The sequence below is a fragment of the Cynocephalus volans genome, chromosome 3 (assembly GCF_027409185.1).
Source record: "Cynocephalus volans isolate mCynVol1 chromosome 3, mCynVol1.pri, whole genome shotgun sequence".
Lineage (NCBI taxonomy): Eukaryota > Metazoa > Chordata > Mammalia > Dermoptera > Cynocephalidae > Cynocephalus > Cynocephalus volans.
Genome location: NC_084462.1, coordinates 121,116,437 through 121,138,436, shown reverse-complemented (window position 1 = coordinate 121,138,436; position 22,000 = coordinate 121,116,437). Strand labels below are relative to the sequence as shown.

Here is a 22,000-nt window from a genome sequence, read left to right as displayed (position 1 = left end):
GCGGTTTGCTCACCTTAAATGATTTAATTGAGGAGGTACGTTGAACAAACATATTACATAAGTGGAACTAAATGGACATGGGAAAGTTTCATGTATGGAAGTTCAGAAGAATCTCATGAAGTAAACTTGGTTTAAAGACTTCTTGATCATCTTCCTACCTCCATATCAAAGCATCTCAGTCTGCCCTTGCCCTGATTTTTCCACCTTTAGAGTTTTCTTTTGGGAACGTGGTTTGTTAGTTTTCTTTGGGGCCAGTGCCTTTACTGAGGCAAGGAATAGATAGAGCACACCAAAACAAAAAAAATCCTACTGGGTTCCCAAGGAAATATATACTTTCCTGTATGTTGTATGATAATACTCATTGACATAATTAACTCTCAGAAGGTATTATCTGACCATGTGACTATATAGGTATATATAACTCTATACATTGTATATTATATAAATGAAATATATATATGAAATAATCAAGTGATAATTGTTATCCTCCAATCATAACCCATTTGACATTGCGTATATTTTAAAATTTGAGATAAGTGGGTAAGACCTTTAAAATTATTTTATATTTCACAACTCTTTAAAGAACAGATAGCTTAAGGGGAAAAAATAGAATTTTCATGGCTATTTTCTGAATAGCTACATTTAGATGTGGAGCTTTTAACAAGACTTTGATTTCATTCCAAAGCCCAGAGCCCGGCAAGGATAGGATCTTGGGAATACTCCACATTTCTTAAAGAATGCTTATCAATTAAACCATCTCATTTTAGCTAGTGACCTTGTGTGGAGTGAGCAGCTAGCATTTCCCCAAATTATCTCACATGAAGAGAAAACAAACACTGTAATAGATTCTTCTGATAGCTGTGAAGTAGAAGCAACTGTTTTTTTTAATTAAGCTTCAATAGCAGAGATTTTCACTGTGGACAAAACAGCATGATACCATGACATCAGGGGAAAAAATGTTTCTGTCAAAGTTTTTGAACCGAACAACAGAAGAGAGCTAAGATTAGCAAGAATGAAAGATGTATGCTGAGAGCTGACTTACTCCTAGCTGACTTGGACGCATTAAAACTAACAATATCTAAAATGCAAATATCATCTTTAAAAAAAGAAAAGAGGCAGTTCACTCTCATTCAGGCTGCCTCCTTGTTCAGTTACCAGGAGGCAACTATGGTTTCAACACACCACATCATTTTCATGACCACCATTGCCAGCTGTGGGGAAAGCCACGATGAGCTGCTGTTATTTGCCTTGCGGTTGCTACCAGGTGCTTAACCAATATGTGTATGGGCCTCCTTTGTAATTTGCTTCTGAAACCTATGTCTTTATAAAGGAGAGCTAAAGCATTTATTAAACACCTATGATGTGTCAGGCCCGGTATATACACAAGATGAACGAGACATGGCACAGCCTTGAAGAGCATTTGAAGAAGTCTTCACAAGAGTATCAGTACCTGGTGCCCATCTCAACTAGCTCTTGGCAAAGATTAGAACCCAGGCAATTTGACACCTGACCCCTGCTGTTCATCTTTGTACTACACTTCTTCAAACACGTGGAGCCTTCTGTTCTTCAGAATATCTCCACAGTCCCTCATCCACTCTTCTAACGACATGGTTCTTGGTCTTTCCCACTCTAGGTACATCAGATTTGTCAATGTCAGTGTCAAAGCTAAACACAGTACTACAGTTTTGAGTTAATCAATGCACGGTATACTAGGATCAACTCTTCCTATGATCTGAACATACACCTTTCTTAATGCAGCCAAAGACTGTACAGAGATGGATGGTTGGGGGGGGGTTGTTGAGAAAGGGGGACAGAGAGGAGGGTAGGGAGCATGTGGGTTGCTTTTACAGCAAGATGTTGTCATGTATAAATCTTTACAGTCATTCAAAATCCCCAGATTACATGAACTGCAGTCATCTTACTTAACCTGGTGCAGTTGCATAAATTCAGAATTGTACTTTCACTTTGCTTAAATTTAACCTCGTAGTTTCAGTCCAGTACTAAAGCCTGTGATGATCATTGTTAATGTTGGGTCCCGCATCTGTCATCCCAGCTTCCCTTCCTAGCCTGTGTCATCAGCAGATCCAGTCATCAGGCCTTCCACATCTTCACCCAGGTTCACCTAGACCCTATTCAGACTGCCGTATGGATGCATCTTTCATAGATAAAATTTTGTTCAAAAATTTATTTCTGGAGTGGATTTTCTCCATTCTCTTCATGTAGTGATACATCACAGACTTCGTGTTTGTATTACCTGTTGCTTGCAGCCTTGAGGAAATGGAGGACTGCACCACACCCACACCTTTAACCATTGATAGTGATGTGATACAAAGGACATGGAATGAATTACAGAACTGACATCTGCAAAGAAATGGTTTTGTGATACCTCCAAAATTATGTTACTCCTCATAGGACCACTCTATTTGGTGTGGCACCAGGAGGAATTAAAGGGTGCCTTAACTGTGGGGAGCAAAGGAAATGTAGTTTGGGCTGATGTGAGAAGGTTCTAAGCCTAGATTTCAGTGTATATATTAATGCTGACTTCCTGTAAATAAAAAGCCCCATTGCTGCACTCTGCTCAAGCTTGCCTTTTATGGAGCAACAGGCTTCCTGCCCAGTCTCCCTCACTGCCCCCAGTCCTCACTAGCTAAAAAATCCTGCCTCTCCATCTTCCTTAACCTCCTCCTTCTGGCATGTCTCTGTGTGGAATGTCTTCTTAAAGATGCCAGACTCTAATCACAAAGGCAAGTGAGATGGGCAGTGATTCTGTTTATTCAGCTAGCAGCCAGCTGGCCAGTCACTAACAGGGCATCAGAGCCCATGCCAGGGAAGGTAAAAGGTGAGGCATATGCCTCTTTTGATCAAGATATTTGGCCTCTGTGCGTATTAACTCCTTAAATGCTATTGCCTTAAATTATTGATGTTATCTTTAGCTGTTAGCTACATAGTTTGGATTAAATGGTTAAATTAGTTACAAATATGTGATGTGTTGATTGTTAACTGTTTTGAGTCTCATGATCACATTTCTGATGACTTTGTGCCTTTTGTTGAATTTTTAGAGATTGTGGAATGTCATAGCTGTCAATGTTTTGGGATCGCTTATTAGTGTCTCTTGTTAAGTCATGAAAGGTCTATAAATAATATGTTCTGTCAGGGAAACCCATTGATCTCCCTGAAGAGTGGCTGGTAAACATGTCTCTTCAGCTCTGAACTCATGCAAAGGTCACAGTGTGATGGAAACAGCCAGAGAATTCTAGTAAGAGAACCTGGTGTTAATTCACAATTCTAGTGCCTACTAGTTAGCCATGTGTCTGTGGCAAGTTATATCTTCTCTCTGTCTCAGTTTTCTCATTTGTTAAATGAAATGTTAACTTCAGCCTTAAAATATTTTCAAGGGAATTAAACAATTAAAAAACCCTACTAATACTGTATGTATTTCATATTGCTGTCAAAGAATAATGTCAGTACATGCAATGTTCGTTAAATATCAGGCTACTCAGCCCCAGTTTAGCTATAAGTCACATATTGTATGAGAAAAGTTGGAAAATATTTAGAGAAAGAGATCCATAGATGGAGAAATAAATGCATACTACTTATAAATAAATATTTTAAAGGAATTATGTTTATTAAGTATGTAGGGGAAAAGTCTATTTTAATAATGGTCTTAAAATTGTGACAAACTATGTTGAGAATGGTGACAGCTCCTTGCCATTGCAATTGAGCAAAGAACTGTAGTAAAATAGTTTAGGTCTATGAGTAAGGAACATCATTTAGATACAAGGGAAGTTTGCTGATTAGTGATGGCGCAAATTATGGAAGTAAGTTGGAAATTTTTAATAATAGAATATATTTTTCATTAATATTAAGATCCACTTACATAATTTAGATGTGATCCATCCTAAATATTTAACTTAGGCTAGATGATATTCTGAGTTCACTCCTACTCTTGTGATTCTGGGTTCTATTTTCAACCACTGATGTCTTCCTTGGACTGAGAGGTGGTCTCCTTGGATATGAAATTACGGTACTGTCCTGAGAGGCAAGTGTACACGTCTCTAAAATTGGTTGATATGTGACAATCTTCAGGGTTCCTCAATACTTTGGCTTCACTTCTAAATAATAGAACCTTATCTCTCTTTAGACTAATTCAAAATTACATCCCTTTGTAAGGTAGGAAATTTTTGTAAGCCTCAGTTACCTCATCTGCTCAGAGATGTTGGGAGGCTCAAGTGTACATAAAGTGTTTAACCCAGTACCTGACACATAGTATCTTACCATTATCTTCCTCTTCTTCCTCCATTTTTTATTCTTTATTATTTCTATTTGTTTCATTTTTTAAAGAAAATGAAATTTTATCAATATTATTTTTTACATGCTAGGATGTTGTTGTGGAGCAGTTGGGAGGGAGGGGGAGAGGGGCAAGGGGAAGGAAATGGGATGGAAGAAGGAGAGAGAAGAAGGGGTGGGATTGAGGTCAGTGGCACCCCCCTCATTCCCCCTCATTCCCCAGAGGAGTCTGGGGAGCTTCCAGCAGTGGCTTGGTCACTGCTGGGCTGGGTGCAGATGTCGTGGGGGGTGGAGAAGCCCTCACCCCCAACCATCCCAACTCAGGAACCCAGGGCCCTTCTTGCCGTGGCTTGGTGATCATCACTGGGCTGGTTGCGTGTGTCAGGGGGGTATAGCTGAGGCCCAAGGACCCCCACCGCCCCTGTTTGGGAGAGCCTGGGGCACTTCCAGTGGTGGCTTGGTGGTCATCTCTTGGCTGGTTGCATGCATCAGAGGGGTGTGCCTGATTCCCTGGGCCCCCCACTGCCCCAGCTCAGGAGAGCCCAGGGCATTTCCTGTGTCAGGAAAGGCCTGAGGCCCCCCACCACCTAGGGCTGGGAGAGCCCTGGGTGCTTCCTGTGGCAGCTTGGTGGTCACCACTGGGCTAGCTGTGTGTGTCAGAGGGCCGAGGCCTGAAGCCCCTACCACCCCAGCTTGGGAGAACCCCGGGGCTTCCAGAGGCAGCTCAGTGGTCACCACTGGGCTGGCTGTGCATGTCAGGGGTGTGTGGCCAAGTCCCTCATCCCCTACCCTCGGGATTGGTTGTGGGTGGGGTTGGGGGGCATTGCTGAGGCCGCCGGCCCTCCCCCTTTCTGGCTTGGTATCCCAGGGGACTTCCAGTCAATTCTATATGTTATAGGTATTCTTTGGTGAAATGAGAATTTTACTAGTTAATATGAAACTTTGTCTCTTGTTGTGGGGACTTTGTTTTTTCTTTCAGTTCTGTGTTGGATTATTTGCTGTTTCCACCACTTAAACTCTGCACTGGAACTAATTTGTCATCCTTTGCTAACTTCTAAAATGGGGGAACTTCCTGTGGGGACCAGTACTTGAGCTGTGTGGTTGAAGTAGATTGCTGCTTTGCTGCTGATTCCCTGGGGAAGGCTTTTTCTGCGGCTCAGGTTTTAATGGTTGACTTTATAGGTACTTCTGGCTCTTGAGAGATCTGAAACTCTGGTCTGGGCCTGAGTCTTTTCATCAAACTGCACCCCATGCAATGCTGTATTCCTGACCAGTCTCCTCTGAGTGGTCCTTCACTGATAGGGGTGCAGATCAGCTGTCTTTGCTTTGTCCCAGTGTTCTCCTGGTGGGCCCAACTTCACCACCACCCATGCTGCAAACACTTCCCATGGGACAGGCCATGTGCTGGTCCCTTGCAATGACTTACCAGCCTCTGAGTGGCTCCTTTTTTTCAATTGTTGCAGCTCCTCTCTCCTATGTGTGTCCGCGGGAACCCTACCACTAGTGGTCTTGCTGGCCTGGGGCCCCTCTTTTCTACTGCTGCCACCAAGCAACTTCGTCCAAAGGGCACAGCTGTGGCTTTTGCCATCTCTTGCTCCTCATATTCAGCAGCTCTGGCCTGGATGCGGCCGGGGCTCAAAACCGTCTGAGCGTTTATTTCTTTCTGTCATCTTGGCTTCTCCCACCTTCATGAAATCCGTAGGTCTCTTCTCCTCTTCCCCTGAGCTCTAGCGGCCCCAGTTCGCCTGTCGTTGCCTTTTTATAGTTGTGAATTGGTTGGTTTGTGGGAGAGAGTGATGCCGGTAACCGTCTCTTCTGCCATCTTGACTGGAAGTCCTTCCTCCAGTTTTTAAAATAAACTAATGGAAAAAGGCAAAATGACACTGTAGGTCATGTGATTTTTAAACCAGGGAGCTAGCCATTCAGCTAATGCGTGCTAGCCATTCAATAATGCGATATCTTCTCTGGACTTCCTAAATAGCCAACGAGTAACTACGTTTTTAAGAGGCAGAAGCTAGAAACTGTCTCACAGGACTTTGATAGTGAAATCAGAGGAGTAACTCCCTCTCCCTACTGCACATGGCCTCCCACACCGTGTTCATACCCCCACTTCATCCCTGATCATATTGATGGTTGATTAGACAACCCCCCCAACCCCCCCCTCTGGACCATTTATCTTCATACCCAACTCTAGCACCCAGTGTCAGACTGGGCATATATAGACAGACAAAAAAATGTTTGTTGGTTGAATACACAACATATGCATGACGAAGGAAAAGTAATATGACATAATGGTTAAGAGCATAGACCTGGGAGTCAGAGAACCAGGGCAAAAATCCTGGCTCCACCTCTTACAAGCGGTGTGATCTTAGACAGCTGGCTTAACTCTTCAAGTCTCATGTCCTTATCTACAAAATGGTGTTATCTATTATACCTAACCCATAGGGTTTGTTCTATAATATATATGTTTCATATACATTATTTGCATGTAACATTGTGCCCAGCAATAAGTAACTATTATTCATAGCATTATTTCTTATAATGATAGTTATGAAAAATAATACAAATATCATAACACATATGTTAATTTATTGTTATTTATTTTTGCTATTAATTTTATTGTTATTTATTGTTATGGTTATTGGCAGAAGTGCTGGGGTGACTCACTGATACCAAGTACAGAATGATCCCTTCAAACTATGTGATAGATATCACTCAGACCAGGCAACCCCACAGATGGGCATTCTTACTTTGGACTGAGCTGGGGGTAGGAAAGGTTGAACAGAGTTAACAGTACTGCCTTCAGTTCTGCAGCTTTAAAGAAGCAAAGCCCTACTTCCATCAAAGAAAGCTTTAAAATGCTTTCCAGCACATCTGGAGCCTCAGAAGGCTAATGATTAAGATGAATCTTAGAGCATCAATTATGCTGCCCGAGGACCCAAAGAGGTTGAACCATAAACTTCAGTTAAGCAGTATTTCTCAGACTTTAGCATCCATCTGAATAAATTGGAGGACTTATTTAAACAGATTGCTGGGCTCCATCCCCAGATTCAGTAGGTCTGGGGTGGAACCCCAATTCTGATTTCTAGTAAGTTCCCATGTGGTGCTAATGATGGTTGTCCAGGGACCACACTTTGAGAACCAATGAGTTCATACGTGTGGATGAAATGGGAGTAACTGGACTCCAGAGCAGGAATAGTGTGGAAATCTTTTTTGCTAAGGTGAATTGCCTGACAACCCCTGTGAAAATTAGGGCTTCCTATTTTCGGCCCCATTGTTTTCAACCCTTCACTGCCCTTTCCTTACTTTATAAACTTATCGGTAGAGAAAATGGTCTTGTGAAGTTGTTTTTAAGCTTTTACAAGCCTGATAAAATCTATAGACACTCTCCCCAGGAAAGCCCATAGGCACATACACAGAAGCATTGCTTATAATTTCAGGAGGTTCTTGGTTCTTGAACACCACCCGCATCAGCCCACCCACTCGCTCTTAGGAGTATCAGGAGAAAAACTATGCCTTGAGGTAAAGTCTTGAGTTTACTTGGATGTAACAAATATTCCCTTCTATACTTAACCTTTCAGTTAACTCACTTGTAAAATAAGAATAATAATAATCGTTCTTACATCAAAGGTTGTGAAGATTAACTGATATAATGCATGAACATTTGCACTTAGCAGTATCTAGCACAAATTACATACCTAAATGTTTGATGTTATTAAAATCATTGCCTCTTCTGTGAGCAAGGGAAGGGATGTTGCTAACTTGCTGCTAGCTTGTGGGAAGAGAGGAGGTCAAGAATGAAAACCGGGACTGTAAGGTCCTGACTTGCTGAGGGTGGGGCAATAGGACTGAAGGCAGCAGAGTCGCTGTCCTGGTTGCTGCTTGGGTGCTGCCCAGGGGTTTCCAAAGGCAACTGCAGAATTAATGGGGGTCTGGGTAGAGGCTACAGCCCCACCTCACTTTACTTCTGAGCCAGGCCAACCCCACTCAACTTGGTTTTCTTCAGCTTTGAGCACCTTGACTTCAACATGGCCACTGGTTCTCTCCACACTGCCCCTTCCCCCCCAGCTCTCCCCAAGAACTCACTTGGGTTCAATGGAATGAGTTCCTGTATTGCTTATTTTCTCCTCTGCCCTAGGTTCCCAAGTTAAGAACCCCCTTATTTCATGTTTAGAACAGTAAAGAATGACTGCCTGAGGGTTTTTTCCCCTGATGCTACTACTTGCCTGCTAGATAACTTCAAAATGCTATGCAAACTCTCTCTGCCTTCGGGTTTTAACCCTCAGGATTAGGCTGGAACATGGACCATCTCAGAGGGATGTTGTGGGGCTACAGCTGAGGCTGATGTCAGAATCCTGTCAACATCACCAGTTGTAGTGCTCTTAATCCTGTTTGTGATGCCAATTGTAAAGCTACTTGACTACGCCAGTTGTCAGGCTCTTTTACCTGTCAGTAATCCTGCACTGACTGGGCCAATTGTCGAGCTAGGACTGGGTCTGGTGCTCCCAGACCCCTCAAGCCCATTCACAGACTGGGTCACAAACCCTTCATATGCCAGGCTGGGTCACCAGACCCCTTCACATGCAGGTCTATGAGCTAGGTAACTGGCCAAAAGGTCCTTGGAGCCATAGGTTGGAAAGCATGGCCGTGCAGGGTGGATTCCGGAGGCAGACGCCTGCCCACTTACTTCACTAAAACTCCTCTCTCTCTCTCTCAAGAACACAAGAATAGCAACAAAAATAAAAAGATACATTGGCGTGTATACACACTAACTACACACACACACACACACACACACACACACACACAATTTGTTTACAAAGGATGTGCTGAACCATACCCAATCGGACCTGAGGCGAGGGCCCTGACCAAACTATTCTATTTTCCCAACCATCCACCCCTTCAGGGTCCTCACCGTACAATCTACATGTTCAGAACCTTCCACGATGTTCCTTTAGTGAGGATAAATGACCCTTACATTTACATACTACACATTCCATCCCAGTCCCAAAAGTCTTTAGCTTGTGACAGCACCAACTCAAACGTCCAAAGTCTCATCTGAGACCAAAGGCAAAAGTCCTTCCAGCCATGAACCTGTAAAGAGTCAAAAATAAGTTTATCTACTTCCAAGATACAGTGGGACAGACATTGGGTACACATTCCCATTCCAGAAGGGAGGAAAAGAAAGGAAAAACAGGCACACGAACAAATCCAAAACCCAAATAAGGCAAACATTAAGCACACTGGGGCACCCAGGCCCCTAAAACATTGGGCAATCTCGCTCCTACAGCTCTGCCAAGTGAAGCCCACTGAGCTGCCCTGGTGCCTACAGCTTTTCCAGGCTGGCACTGCACCATGCCAGCAGCCCCACAGTTCTGGGTTCCTGGTGGCAGTCCCACCATCCTAGCTCCACTAGACATTTCCTCAGTGGGGGTTCTCTGTGGGGGCTCCAACCCCACTTTTCTGCTCCACACTGCTCCATGGATTACTTCTGCAGTGGCTCCACCCCTGCAGCAGGTCTCTTGCCTGAGTCCCCTTGCTTTTTTGTACATCTTCCAAAATCTAGGTGGAGGCTGCCATGCCTCCTCTGCTCTCACATACTGCTGGCCTGCAAACTTAACACAACGTGAACACCACCAAGATTTTTGGCTTTTTTCCTTCGGAGGTGCTGAGGCAGGATTGCTCCAGCCAAAGTGGCTGGGATGCAGGGAGCAGTTTCCCAAGGGCAATGACACCTCAGGTCTGTCCTCTGAGTATCTCAAACACCCTCAGGGACTGTAATGGGTGGGGCACCCATCCAGACTTCTTACATGCATTTAGGGCTTTTTTCCCCATTGTCTTGGCTCTTAGCATCTGGCTACCTCACCTCCAAGACAGTGTCTTTAGCAAACAGTTTATCTGCTTCACCCTTGCATTTTTCTCCTGCTCTCTGCTTCTCTACCACATGGCCAGGCTGCAAATTTTCCAAATCTTTACACTCTGCTTCCATTTAAAATTCTGGCTTTTGAATTACTTCAATCAGCTCAGCTTGCACCAACTACTCACTCAGTCTCAGGCAGTTTTGCAGCATTCACCCACACAGTTCAAACAGCTGCATTTGCCTAGATCATCAAAGAGTGACCACCCTGCCCCTGTGCATATCTTTTGTAACCGCTGCCACAGAGACAGGCATGTAGTAACGGAGACTAGCTTTTCCACCTTTTCACCAGGTGAAAACATACTTGAAATTCTCCAGTGGAACCCATCCTTGGGTCATCTGCCCATCTGCATGTGGCACTCTTTTCTTGGGTTTTATGGCAGCTGGCTGGCCATTGGGTTTAAGTGGCACCCTCCAAGCCTTTTGCCTTCAGACAAATGCAACATGAGTTTACTACATCATTTCTAGAGCACGTTACACCATCCACCCCTAGGTCCCATAGCTGTAGCAGCCAGGGGCTCTCCCTGTTTCTACTGCTTTACTGTCTTGATTTCTCATGCACAACAGGTCACGCCTAGAGACACACAGTTTTCCCCAACTCACCGCTGGGCTGGTCATCTTCCCTAGTGTGAGAGGCAGGAGTGGCCAGTTGCTGCATGTTGTCTTCCAGGACAATCATCCGTGCTTCCAACAACTCTGCTTTCTGCCACAAATCTTGATCAGTTTGCAGCATAGTGATCAGCAGCCAGACTCCGGTCAGCAGAAAGTGGCCACTGGGCACCACAAGCTCAAGGACAGCCACATTTCCTCCTTCCAAGGGCTTTCAGCTCCTGTAACTGCTCAGGATCCTGTCGCAGACTATGCCAGATGTGGCACTACTGATAATGTCTGGAATCCTGTTGACATTGCAAATTGTAGCACTCTTAATCCTGTTCATGATGCCAATTGTAAAGCTACTTGACCACACCAGTTGTTGGGCTCTTTTACCTGCTGGTAATCCTGCACTGACCGGGCCAATTGTCAAGCTAGGGCTGGGTCTGGTGCTTCCAGACCCCTCAAGCCCATTCACAGGTTGGGTCACCAGACCCCTTCACATGCAGGTCTATGAGCTAGGTAACTGTCCAAAAGGTCCTTGGAGCCATAGGTTGGAAAGCATGGCCGTGCAGGGCAGATGCCCGAGGCAGATGCTCGCCCACCTGCTTCACTAAAGCTCCTCTCTGTTTCTCTGTCTCTCTCTGTCTCTCTGTCTCTCTCTCTCAAGAATAGCAACAAAACTAAAGATACATTGGCACGCATGCACACTAACTGCACACACACACACACACACACACACACACACACACACACAATTTGTTTACAAAGGATGTGCTAAAACCACACTGAAATGGACCCAAGGTGAGGGCCCTGACCAAACTATTCTATTTTCCCAACAGATGTCCACTGCTTTGAGAGCCTCAAAGGAAAGTTTCTAAATAAGTAACAAATAATGACCCCACCCAAGGACTGGGATTGGAGCTTTCTCTTCCACATCTTTGCTGCCCCCCAGGCTTACTAGGGTCCTGGGCTGCTGACAAGAAGGTTGATCATTGGGGCAGGTTAGATGGGCTAAGCAGTGTTGGCACTAGTGGGTCAGTCTCTGCATCTTTCATTGGCCTCATTAGGCAGCCTCTATGGAAGACTGTCCCTCTCCGCCCACCCCCTGGCGTGAGAGCAGCTTCCAAGGGAAGTGCTCCTCCCTCATCGGAATGCCAGGGAGCCTGTCGCATGGCTTCTGTGCAGTGGCTGTCTGACCACAGCCACTAGTGGGCCTCCTGGCACCTTCTCTGCATGTGGACTCTACACATTTTGCCCCTGCCTCCTATATTCTCTAAGATTATGCCTCTCCTCCAGGACTTCCATTCTGATGCTCAAGATCCTAGTTTGAAACCAAAAACACTGAATATTACCTTTTCTCTGTCTTTGTAGTCCTGCTATGACAATCCTCGTTCTCTGTGAAGCAAGTGGATGCCTCTGCCTACTAGGGAAGAGACTGGGAAATGAAAGAACAAAGAGCCCAGAGAGGAATATTTGAAGACCTACTCTGCAAAGTTCATTTTTTTGCTAAAATCTGGTCATAGACTACCATATCATGCCGTTCTCATCAAGTCACTATGAGCCATAGGGTCTTGTGAGCCCAGGTCTGGCTCTGTAACCTGAGAGTCTCAATTCAGCCACCCTGAAATACTCACCTTCTAAATGCCCGGTGTTAATGCCTCCTGTTAGAAAGACAGAAATGTAAAGTTCTAATAAGGTTTATTTCCAGGCTAGAAGACACCAAGTCTTAAGGAAGCAATAGTAAGGATTAAACCTGATTCTCACTGTTTCTACAAAAATAAATAAGTACATTACATATATTGATAGGCCAATCAGCAAACATTTATTTAGTACCTACTGTGTATGCTGCAAAATAGACAACACAAGGAAGAGTAACACATGCTCCCATGCTGTCCAGGCTCACATTCCCACAGTGAAGATAGATACATGCAAAAATAAACCAAACAAAAACCTTGCCATAGCAAGGGTGATGATTGTGGTTCACACTGCCTCAGGAGAAGAGAAGAAGAGAAATCAGTTTTGAAGGGGGATCCATAAAATTTTCTTGGGTGACATGAGATTGAAGCTGGACCTTAAAGGAGGAGTGAGATTTCTGTAGGTGAATATGATGAAGGATATTCTCAGCTGTGGGTGTAATTTGAAAAAAGGCATGGAGTTGGGAAACTGCTTGGTATATTTCAGTAATTATGAATTAACCAGTGTGACTATAGTATGGATTGGGGATAGGGTTGTAGGACTTGAAGCTAGAAACATAAGTTGGAAGCATATTGTGGGAAAGAAACCAAAGGCCAAGTGAGGTGCTTCGTATTTACTCTCCATGCAGCAGAAAGTATTGAGGGTCATTGAGTGGGGAGATACCAGAAGCAGATTTGTTTTTATAAAAAGAAGACCCTGGTGCTGCTGTGGTGAATAGACCACAGCGGGCAGGAAGGAAGCAAGACCTGAAGGTAATGGGAATTTGAACAAAAGCAAGAGAGGTGGGAGAGGGCAGGAGGGATGAATGTGAGAGGCATCTGAGAGGCTGCATTCATTTGAGGATGGTTGGCAACATGTAGTGAAGAAAGCAGAGGCCACCGGGAGGGCTCTTCTTGGCACAGTGAGTACCAGTTTGGGACACTGGCATAAAGCAGATCATGAGGTCAGGGGAAAAGATTTACATGGGCCCAGATGTTGGGTGGTGAGGGATGCCCTATTGGCCATCCCAAGCGAAAATTTTTCCTCCCCAGAATGCCCACAGAGGTAGCAACTGACCATCTGCTTTGCCTGCATGGAACATCAAGATCACAGATTCCTAGACATGGTTCCTCAGCCTGGCAGTTTCAGGAGGCCTGGAGAGCTTTTAAAACAGTTTTTAGCCTCTTTCCCAAGAGATTCTGATCTGGGAACCTGACGTGGGTCCGAGGTAGGGCCCAGGCATCTGTTTCGTAGTTGCCAGGTGATTCTAATGCATGGCTGGGTCTGGGAACTACTGTGATACTTTAGTATTGTGCTTGGAAATGTATAAAAGCAGGTTTGACACTTATTTGTGCTAGTGAACATGATGACAGCTTGGAGACCTTCAGCTTTGGCTTCCAACACAGTGTCTCAAGCACAGTGGCCTTCACTGAGTGTTTTAGTTCACTGTCCATTCCCAACTCTGATCTCAGCAAACACATTAGGAGATGGGAGAGGCTGAATGCTTTATGAGGTCCCCGGAACTTCCCAAAAGACAATGTGCATACAAATCACCACGTTCACTCTTCTCCTTAATTGGAAAAGAAAGAGAGCTTGGCTGTGTCATAGGAATACCATGAGAGCATCTTTTTATGGGATACTTTGAGTGTTTGGAAAACAGGCTACATTATAAAACTATATACTTTCTGCCAGGCTTGTACAACATTCATAGCACTTTTATTCCTATTATCACTTTTATATCTCAGAAAAATGATACAGTGCAGAGGTAAGGTCAGTGTTAAAAACCCCCTTCTCAGTCGTGATCCACTGACTCATCCAAGGTTAGACACCCAGAGCTGGCCCTGCAGTTGCCGTTGTTCCGAGCTCCAGTTCTGCTTCTGTGCCATAATGGAGAAGAGTAACATAAAGGCATTTTTCTCTCCTTGTAAAAGAGAAAAAACTCAGGGAGAGGGAATTATTTAAACACACCTCACTCATACTGCAATCACTGCATTGTTTTTCCTGTTGAAACACCCTGTTGATTTTTAAATCCCTTTAAACCTCCCCGGCACCTGTATGGCCCAGATCCAAGAATTATTACCAAACCCCTTGCTTTTTATATTTAACCACATAGGAGTTTCTGTGATGGTAACTGGCTGTTGGTTCAGTTGAAAATTTCAGAAGTTCTAGAAGTTTTCTTCTTGCATAGGAACTAGAAGCATGCCATGCTCAGACCTGAATTTTTTTTACTTTATTTTTATTTATTTATTTATTTTTACTGCTAGATAAAATAGTGTCATAGTACAACCCTGTTTTGTTCCTCTGTGATGACTCTCCTGAAATACTGACCAAAAGAGAGGGCAGAGGAAGGATGCGGTGGCAGTGGGGGTCTCCATCAGCAGCTTACGGTATGGGATATGACCTCTCTTCAGGGCAAGAACTGAGGCTGAAAACATAATGAGAACTTTCCAGCAAATTCATTATAACAAAGCATAATGTGAGCTCACTGGGCACAAAAATAGGCTGAAGGAAAGTGACTCCCACATAAGACCTAATTAAATACTTTGATGTCAGAAAGCAGGGCAGGGAGGGGTGGAAAATCAAATCAGACCAATGTGAAGGGCCTAAATTCGAATGGAAAGAAGAAATATTTCTTTCTTTTTCTTTCTCTCACTCTCACACTTGCTCGCTTTTTCTTCCTTTGCCATAAAGGAAGAATAAGATTCAGGAACAATGGGTTGTAAATTCTTCAGCCAATTAGTCCAGTGACTTACTACTGTTTATAATGCACAGAATGTCACAGGCTGTTTTGCAGCCACCCCAAGTTGGTTTGTTAATAACAGGAAGCTAGCACTTCTCAGTACAGTGGATCAGCTACACGTGAAAATAAATGCAAAAAACCTGGAGGGGAATAGCAGCAGACCAAGAGTAGCCTTGATTTAATTTAACATTTGGGGGTCCACACACAAATGAGCATTTTAGTAGGCTTCATGGTGGAAGTTGCTGTCATTTGTAAAATATTCTGGCCAATTAGCTAATAGTGTGCTTGGATTTCTCCTGTTTTGATACAGTAATACTAAGTACATTGTGAAGCCCAATTATACAAATCATCCCCATATGCCATACCAGTCTTTCTTTATGAACTGTGTTTATAAATCCTGTGTGAGGAAATGTGTACTTCAGCAATTTAGACCATGTGTAAAAACATAGCCAATGGGATTGTCAAGAAAACAAGTTCCAGCCTAGGAAATCCTAATGTGTTCCGCTGAAATAACAGGAGGGTGCCGGGGAGTGCAATGCTCTGCTTAAATACATATTGCTTTATAGTGTTTAACCCCCTCGGGGGCTTCCGCTTCTCTTCTGATATTTTACTCTTCTTTTATTTTAGGATCCAACCTTGGAGTTTTTGAGAAAATTTGGGATTGGTCTTCTGTCGGGGACAATAGCCTCAGTCATTAACATCCCTTTTGATGTTGCCAAAAGTAGGATTCAAGGGCCTCAGCCAGTTCCTGGAGAGATCAAGTACAGAACCTGTTTTAAAACAATGGCAACAGTCTATCAGGAAGAAGGGTAACAAATTCTTATTTTAATAAATGTTCAAGGCTCAAGTATTGTTAAAACCATATTGTACCTCTATTTTGATGAGAACGAGTAAGCCCTCCTAAATCAGGTGTGTGTCTAAGACCATCTGTAGAATACATATGACAAACTTTGCAAGATAACACAATAATGAGATGTTGGCAAAATGTTCTAACACTATCAAGATAGTGCCGGGAGGCACAATCATACAATACTGCATGTTTGCCTTAGAGTGCTGAGGTGAACTTTTTACTAGTTCGTTTGCATAGTATGCTATTGTGTATTATATTCCCTACTAATATATGGGCAAGAGAGTATTTGCCTTTCGACCGTAAACATAATCAAAATGTCACTGAAGTATATTCTCCTGGGAGAATAAAATATGAGAGTTCTGTAAAAGTAGTTTTATTTTAAAAATTTAAAGTATGTGCCTTTTTCTGGTGGTCTTTTTTTCCGTCTCACTTTCTCTCTCTTACCCACCCCCACATCTTATTCTCAAGTAAGCAAGTAATATTTTATTATTTTGACCTAAACCGCATTATATTTCCTAATGTGAAGTCTGAGTTTGTGGTCTTTTAAATTCAATTACAAAAGTCATTTTGTCCATATACACAGCTGTCTTGAAAGTAAGACCTGTCTTGAAAGCAAAAACCATCTCGCTGATGAAAGTCATGTTTCTGATTGGACAAGACCAACATAGCTTGAGTAATAAAGAATTGATTAACTCTTTCCCCTCATCCAATTTGCTGCAGAGAATACTAAGCCAGATACTGTCTGGTTTGGGATGTATGTAATTTCAAATAATTTTTTTGTGAATGCTGGCCCAGTATCTCAATAAAGCCTAAGTACAACTCCAGTCATTTTCAGAATAAGAATGTTGCTCTTTCCTTTCCGGTTATAGGATTTTAGCTTTGTACAAAGGCCTGCTTCCCAAGGTTATGAGGCTTGGACCAGGTAATGATGTTTTTATTATTTGTGTCCTTCTTTCTTTATTGTTCTTGTGTTTCTTTTTGTTGTTATTTGTGTCTATCAGCAACACAATAAAAGTTTACCACACTGTGAAAGACGGAAATCTTGAGGATATAAAGTTTTCTATGAATATGTGAGATACTGAGGCATCCATTAGAAACGTTCTACCTTTGTTTATAAAGTACTATTTATGACTTTGCTGGAGGCTGATAGAAGCCAAAGCCCAGCTTAAGTCAATAGGAAAGAATCCACAGCCAGGTGGAGTTTGAGTGAGCACTGAAGTATATACAGTGACTTCTGGCTGAAGTGGAGTATTTTCACTGAGGAAACAGCCCAGTAAAACTCTTCCTTGTGCTCCTAGTTCACTCTTGCTCCTGCCTTAACTTTATTTCAAAGAGAAAAGGAGGACAACTTGTCTCCATGAACAGCAAGGGCCGCTCATCTTCACAGTCACCTCTGGGGAGTGGTGACACTGCGGCTGGGTGCTCACCTTTCCTGGCCTCCGTCAGCAGGACAGCAGAGGCTCCTGGCTCAGGGCCTTACTTCAGGACACCAGCCCACAAAAAAATAGCTGCCATTCCCACAGGGAGCGTCAGCTGCCTCTGTGTAAATAGATAAGAAAATAACTGCTGCAGACTCAACTGCCTGGGCAAATAGTCTTGAATTATAAGCAACCTTGTGAATAAGTACAAAAGTATGCTCTAGACCACACATTTTTTTTTACCAGGCCACACTCACCTACTCAGACATCCTGTAATCTTCCCTACTTAATCTTCCTGTAACCTTCTCCTACTCCTCTCCTCTCCCCTTTTGCCATTCCTCCCTTTTAACATCAATGTCCTCCTCCCATATGGCAGTAACACACGTGCACATTTACCTTTAGGTCTCAGCCCAGTGACCCAGCATTTCTATCAACCTAAGATAGAGAACAACAGTCCACACATTGAATCTGGTGGACAGTTTACACTTTCATGTATTTAGAAAACACTTCCACAATCGCCAATTCGTCTATCCCAACCTTTCTAGGCATTTAGCATGAATTTTGCTTCATATTTGAGATTCAGACCTGCCTTCTGTTAGTCATTGGCCCATGCATAAAAACTAACCCAATAACAATACTGGCAATTTGTGCATCTCTGCAAGCATGTAGCATTTTTCCTTTACCACACAATAAAAACCTGCTAGTAGACCTAATATTAGAGAAAATCGCAGGACTGACCCTAAACCAGCTTTCTCAGAAGGGGATGGGCCTAAAAAGGGTGATGACAGAAGAGTTTAGCTAAAATGGTAATTAACTGGGACCTTAATTCAAAAGTTTTAAATAATCCAGCCCCAAGTTTTGTTAGAGCCTTGCAAATGTTTGGTTGGCTCTTCAAATGTTTTTGCATGAGGGGTCCTGAGTTGCTGTGGTATTGAACCCAATAAAAAGGGTTGTTGTGAACTTACTGTCCAGGCTAAACAAAACTGTGAATAAGTGGAAACCTCACTCAAGGACTTGGCCTCCACTTCATTCCAAATATGCAAGTCCCAGCAACTTCAAAGGAAATAAAGGTAGAAAGGTAAGACTTTTGAGTTAAAGGTGAGATTAAAAAGAGGGAGAGACAGTAAAAAAGAAAAGAAAGGTGAACGTGGGATTTTTATCCTTCATTCTGAAGAAGCATCCTATTTTATTTTCCTAATAGCCTCAGCAGCTCTACGTGGCTAAAGGTACCTCCCACAAAAGAATCTTGGAGTCTGTGGTTTAAACTCCAAATATCACTAGGCTGAAAACTAACTCAATTCTCCATATTCCTGTCTTACATTGTGAACAGTTAATAAGAGTAAACGCAGCAATTATATACATACTAACAGGCCTCTGTAGTTTGTGTCTTTTTGTTTGCCAGCATTCCAAGAGGGCTACAGCAGCTGAGAGGGGCCTAATAGAGTATCTTCATGGGTTAAAAATGAAAATTACAGGCACATAATTATCTTTGGTATATGATTACACAAACATGTGCAGACTGTAGTTTAAAAAAAAAAAAGCATATGGCAGTGTGTATAAAATAACTAAGATCCAGATCAAGTTGTATTTCTTTCTGTCACAAGGCAATCTTCTAGACGTGCAGCCAAGTCTTCTCTAGCTTGTGCTCAAGATATGTATCCACATATTGATTTTGTAATATTTTTTACACATTTAGATGTGAAAGGAAATAGAGATTATCCTAAAGAGTAAGGGGCACGTGCTATTTACTGCATCAAATAGAACACAAAATGATCCACATACAAATACTTGTCTAGGTATTCAGCAGCCTCTGCCTGTTTTCCCGTATCATATTTCTATTGACATATTACATAGCAAGCCTTTTTGCAGCCACTTATATAAGTCTTCTCTTCCAAGACAAATGGTGGTCTCTTGTCACTCAACTCCACTACCAAATTTTCAATTTGAATTCCACATCAAAAGCAGATAAAAGGAATGAGGGTTGGCTTTCAATCTCCTTTTGTTAAGTTTTGCAATACAGATTTTAAAAATATTCAGAAGCTATTTTTTACATTGCAATCCACTTTGAAAGCCAGACTCATCTGTCAAGCACCGTCTTAGAGATTCCTTCTTGAATACAACTAAGACAATGCTAATTATAGACTGAAAAAGATAAACCCTTGGCCTACATATGAAGAATTTGAAGGTTTCTGTTCGCAGGAAAGCCACATGCTTTTACATGACTAAATGTGTCAATATGTATTTACTTTTAAAAATTAAAAGTGCCTGAAAAAGAGTCTGATGATAAATGAAACTTGCAGAAACTCATGGGGAAAAAATGTATTTGGAGACTCAAGATGGTCTTGATTTTACCCTGAGAATTTTCCACAATAGTTTTACATCTTTGTATTGGAGCTTTAGAACTGATGATTCTGAACAGCCCCTGCCTAATGGGCTGCATGGGACTTTATGGATTCAGAAACCCAGTGGGAAGGCATGCTTTTTAACAGAATTTGTGATAAAAATTGGCTCTTTTCTTTTCTAGGTGGTGCAGTGATGCTGCTGGTTTATGAATACACCTATTCATGGCTTCAGGAGAACTGGTGATAGCTGAGAACTTGTTTCCCCTCCTGATAATGGGTATTTACTATTCATCACCAAGAAGAGGAGAAACTATTGATCAGCTATGCTAGGCATACATTCAATGATGAAGGGGAAAACAAGAACAAAGCCTATTTTGATACTTTAGAAATTATCTTTAGGCAACTTGACATGGTAGTTTAGGTCATATACATAAAACATGAAAAGAAAAATAATATGAAGCAATAAAGTGTGTAAATTGAATATAAATATAGCATAGAGATCAGATATATTTCATAAAAGCAATATAAACTTTGTCACCTATGTTTCTCTCACATTTCTTCACAATAAAAACTCTTGGTATTGATAATTATTTTTTCTAAGTGGTCTAGAAACACTCAAAGTAAATTCTTGAAAATAAATTATTCTGTGACCAGGTCTTTAAGAATTATGCAAAGAAAGACTGGGTTGAAAAAAATATGTTAAGCCAAAATTTAGACAGTTTTTGTAAGTAATTAAATTCTTCCATAAATAATATTTAAAGTCAGAGGAAAATCTGAAATGGCCTTTTAAGAATGTTTAATTTTGTGAGTACTTTGTTAAAATGTAAATCTGTTGGGTTTCTTTACTAACAATACACCTCTCAGCTACATTTTCCTAAATCTACTTTATATTTCACACTGTTGTTTAAAGCGAGTATTTTTAAGTCATGCTATTCAAAGTATTTTATTACAAATAGAAAACATGAAATTATATTAAACTACTTTACTTCACATAGTTCTCTTTAAAGACAAGTTTTGTTGCTGAAATATTTTTATGTTAAGTCACAGATTGGAAGCACACCCAGGGCCCATTTGTGCTGTTTGTGTTTGCATCCAAATAGGCTCTCTTATCTATGCCATTCTTAAGAATGTGTAGAGTAAAACCACATTTCCTAGTTACTAGTTTTAAATGACAGCTTCAGGTGTGAAGTCTGATGATGAAGGAAAAACTGTTTCAAACTGGAAATACATTCTTAGCATTTCCAAGGATTCCTGTATTAACATGCACTCCAAAAAATATACCCTTGGTTTCGATATAACCAAACTTGATTTTATATCTGCATCCTGAAATGATGCTACTTCAGTAGCTAAAGTTAACAAAAATGTCTGTACATTGTAGACGACACCTGTTCTTAACTACTACTATGGGATACTTCTACTATGGTGCTATTTCAATGAAGTGTTTTGAAAATAAAAAGTGAAAGGTAACATGGTAATTATTACTTTTTATTAATTTAGAGCATTTGAAGTATAAAAATAAAAGGCTTTTTGACATACTGTATATACATACATAGCCTTCTGTCGTACATCCTTTCCAACGAGTTCTTTTAATTTATATTTCAGCCCAATATTCAATAAGAGGATCATTAAAAAGAGAAAATCCAAGAGAAATGAGAATGTGTCTCTGTTACACAACTGCATTCTATCCTTGCAGGTAATACTCTTGCATCCTGTGACAGAGAGTACTGACTGCACAGAGGCCATGAAATTGCACCTTTAACCTCTCCATGTGAATGAGATGGAAAAGAATTTCTAAAGAGTATATCTGCCAGTTTAGAAACAACACTTTTACCCTCTTAGAAACAGAGGAAATATGTTAACATTAACCAATAACAATAATGTTTAAAAATCAAACAGTCCCAACACCATATCCCATCCCATTTTCCTTTATGTATTTTTAAAGTGGCTTTAAATCATAATTTGCTTTGAATAGCAAATTATATTTGGGCTTTCTGTTGTCTTTTAAAAATTTCTCCATGTGAATTCACTGTTGTTAAGAAAAGACCTAGGGGGGAAAAAGAAAAGAAAAAAACACTTTGATACCATTAATATTAGATTTTTAAAAACGTAAGAACCAGAAAAAATATATATAAATAGCATAATAACAAGAGGTTTCTTAATTTAGATAAAGAAAATAAC

At 41.7% G+C, this 22,000-nt stretch overlaps 1 protein-coding gene across 1 annotated transcript in view; it reads left to right on the top strand.

Annotated features, from left to right (window-relative positions):
- SLC25A21 (solute carrier family 25 member 21) overlaps window positions 1-20,066 on the top strand; it is a 200,205-nt gene extending 180,139 nt beyond the window's left edge. Inside the window, exons 8-10 of the mRNA XM_063090119.1 lie at window positions 15,840-16,021; window positions 16,932-16,984; window positions 20,005-20,066. Of these exons, the coding sequence (XP_062946189.1) occupies window positions 15,840-16,021; window positions 16,932-16,984; window positions 20,005-20,066 (297 nt within the window). The remainder of the gene's footprint in view (window positions 1-15,839; window positions 16,022-16,931; window positions 16,985-20,004) is intronic.
- Window positions 20,067-22,000: the final 1,934 nt, after the last annotated feature.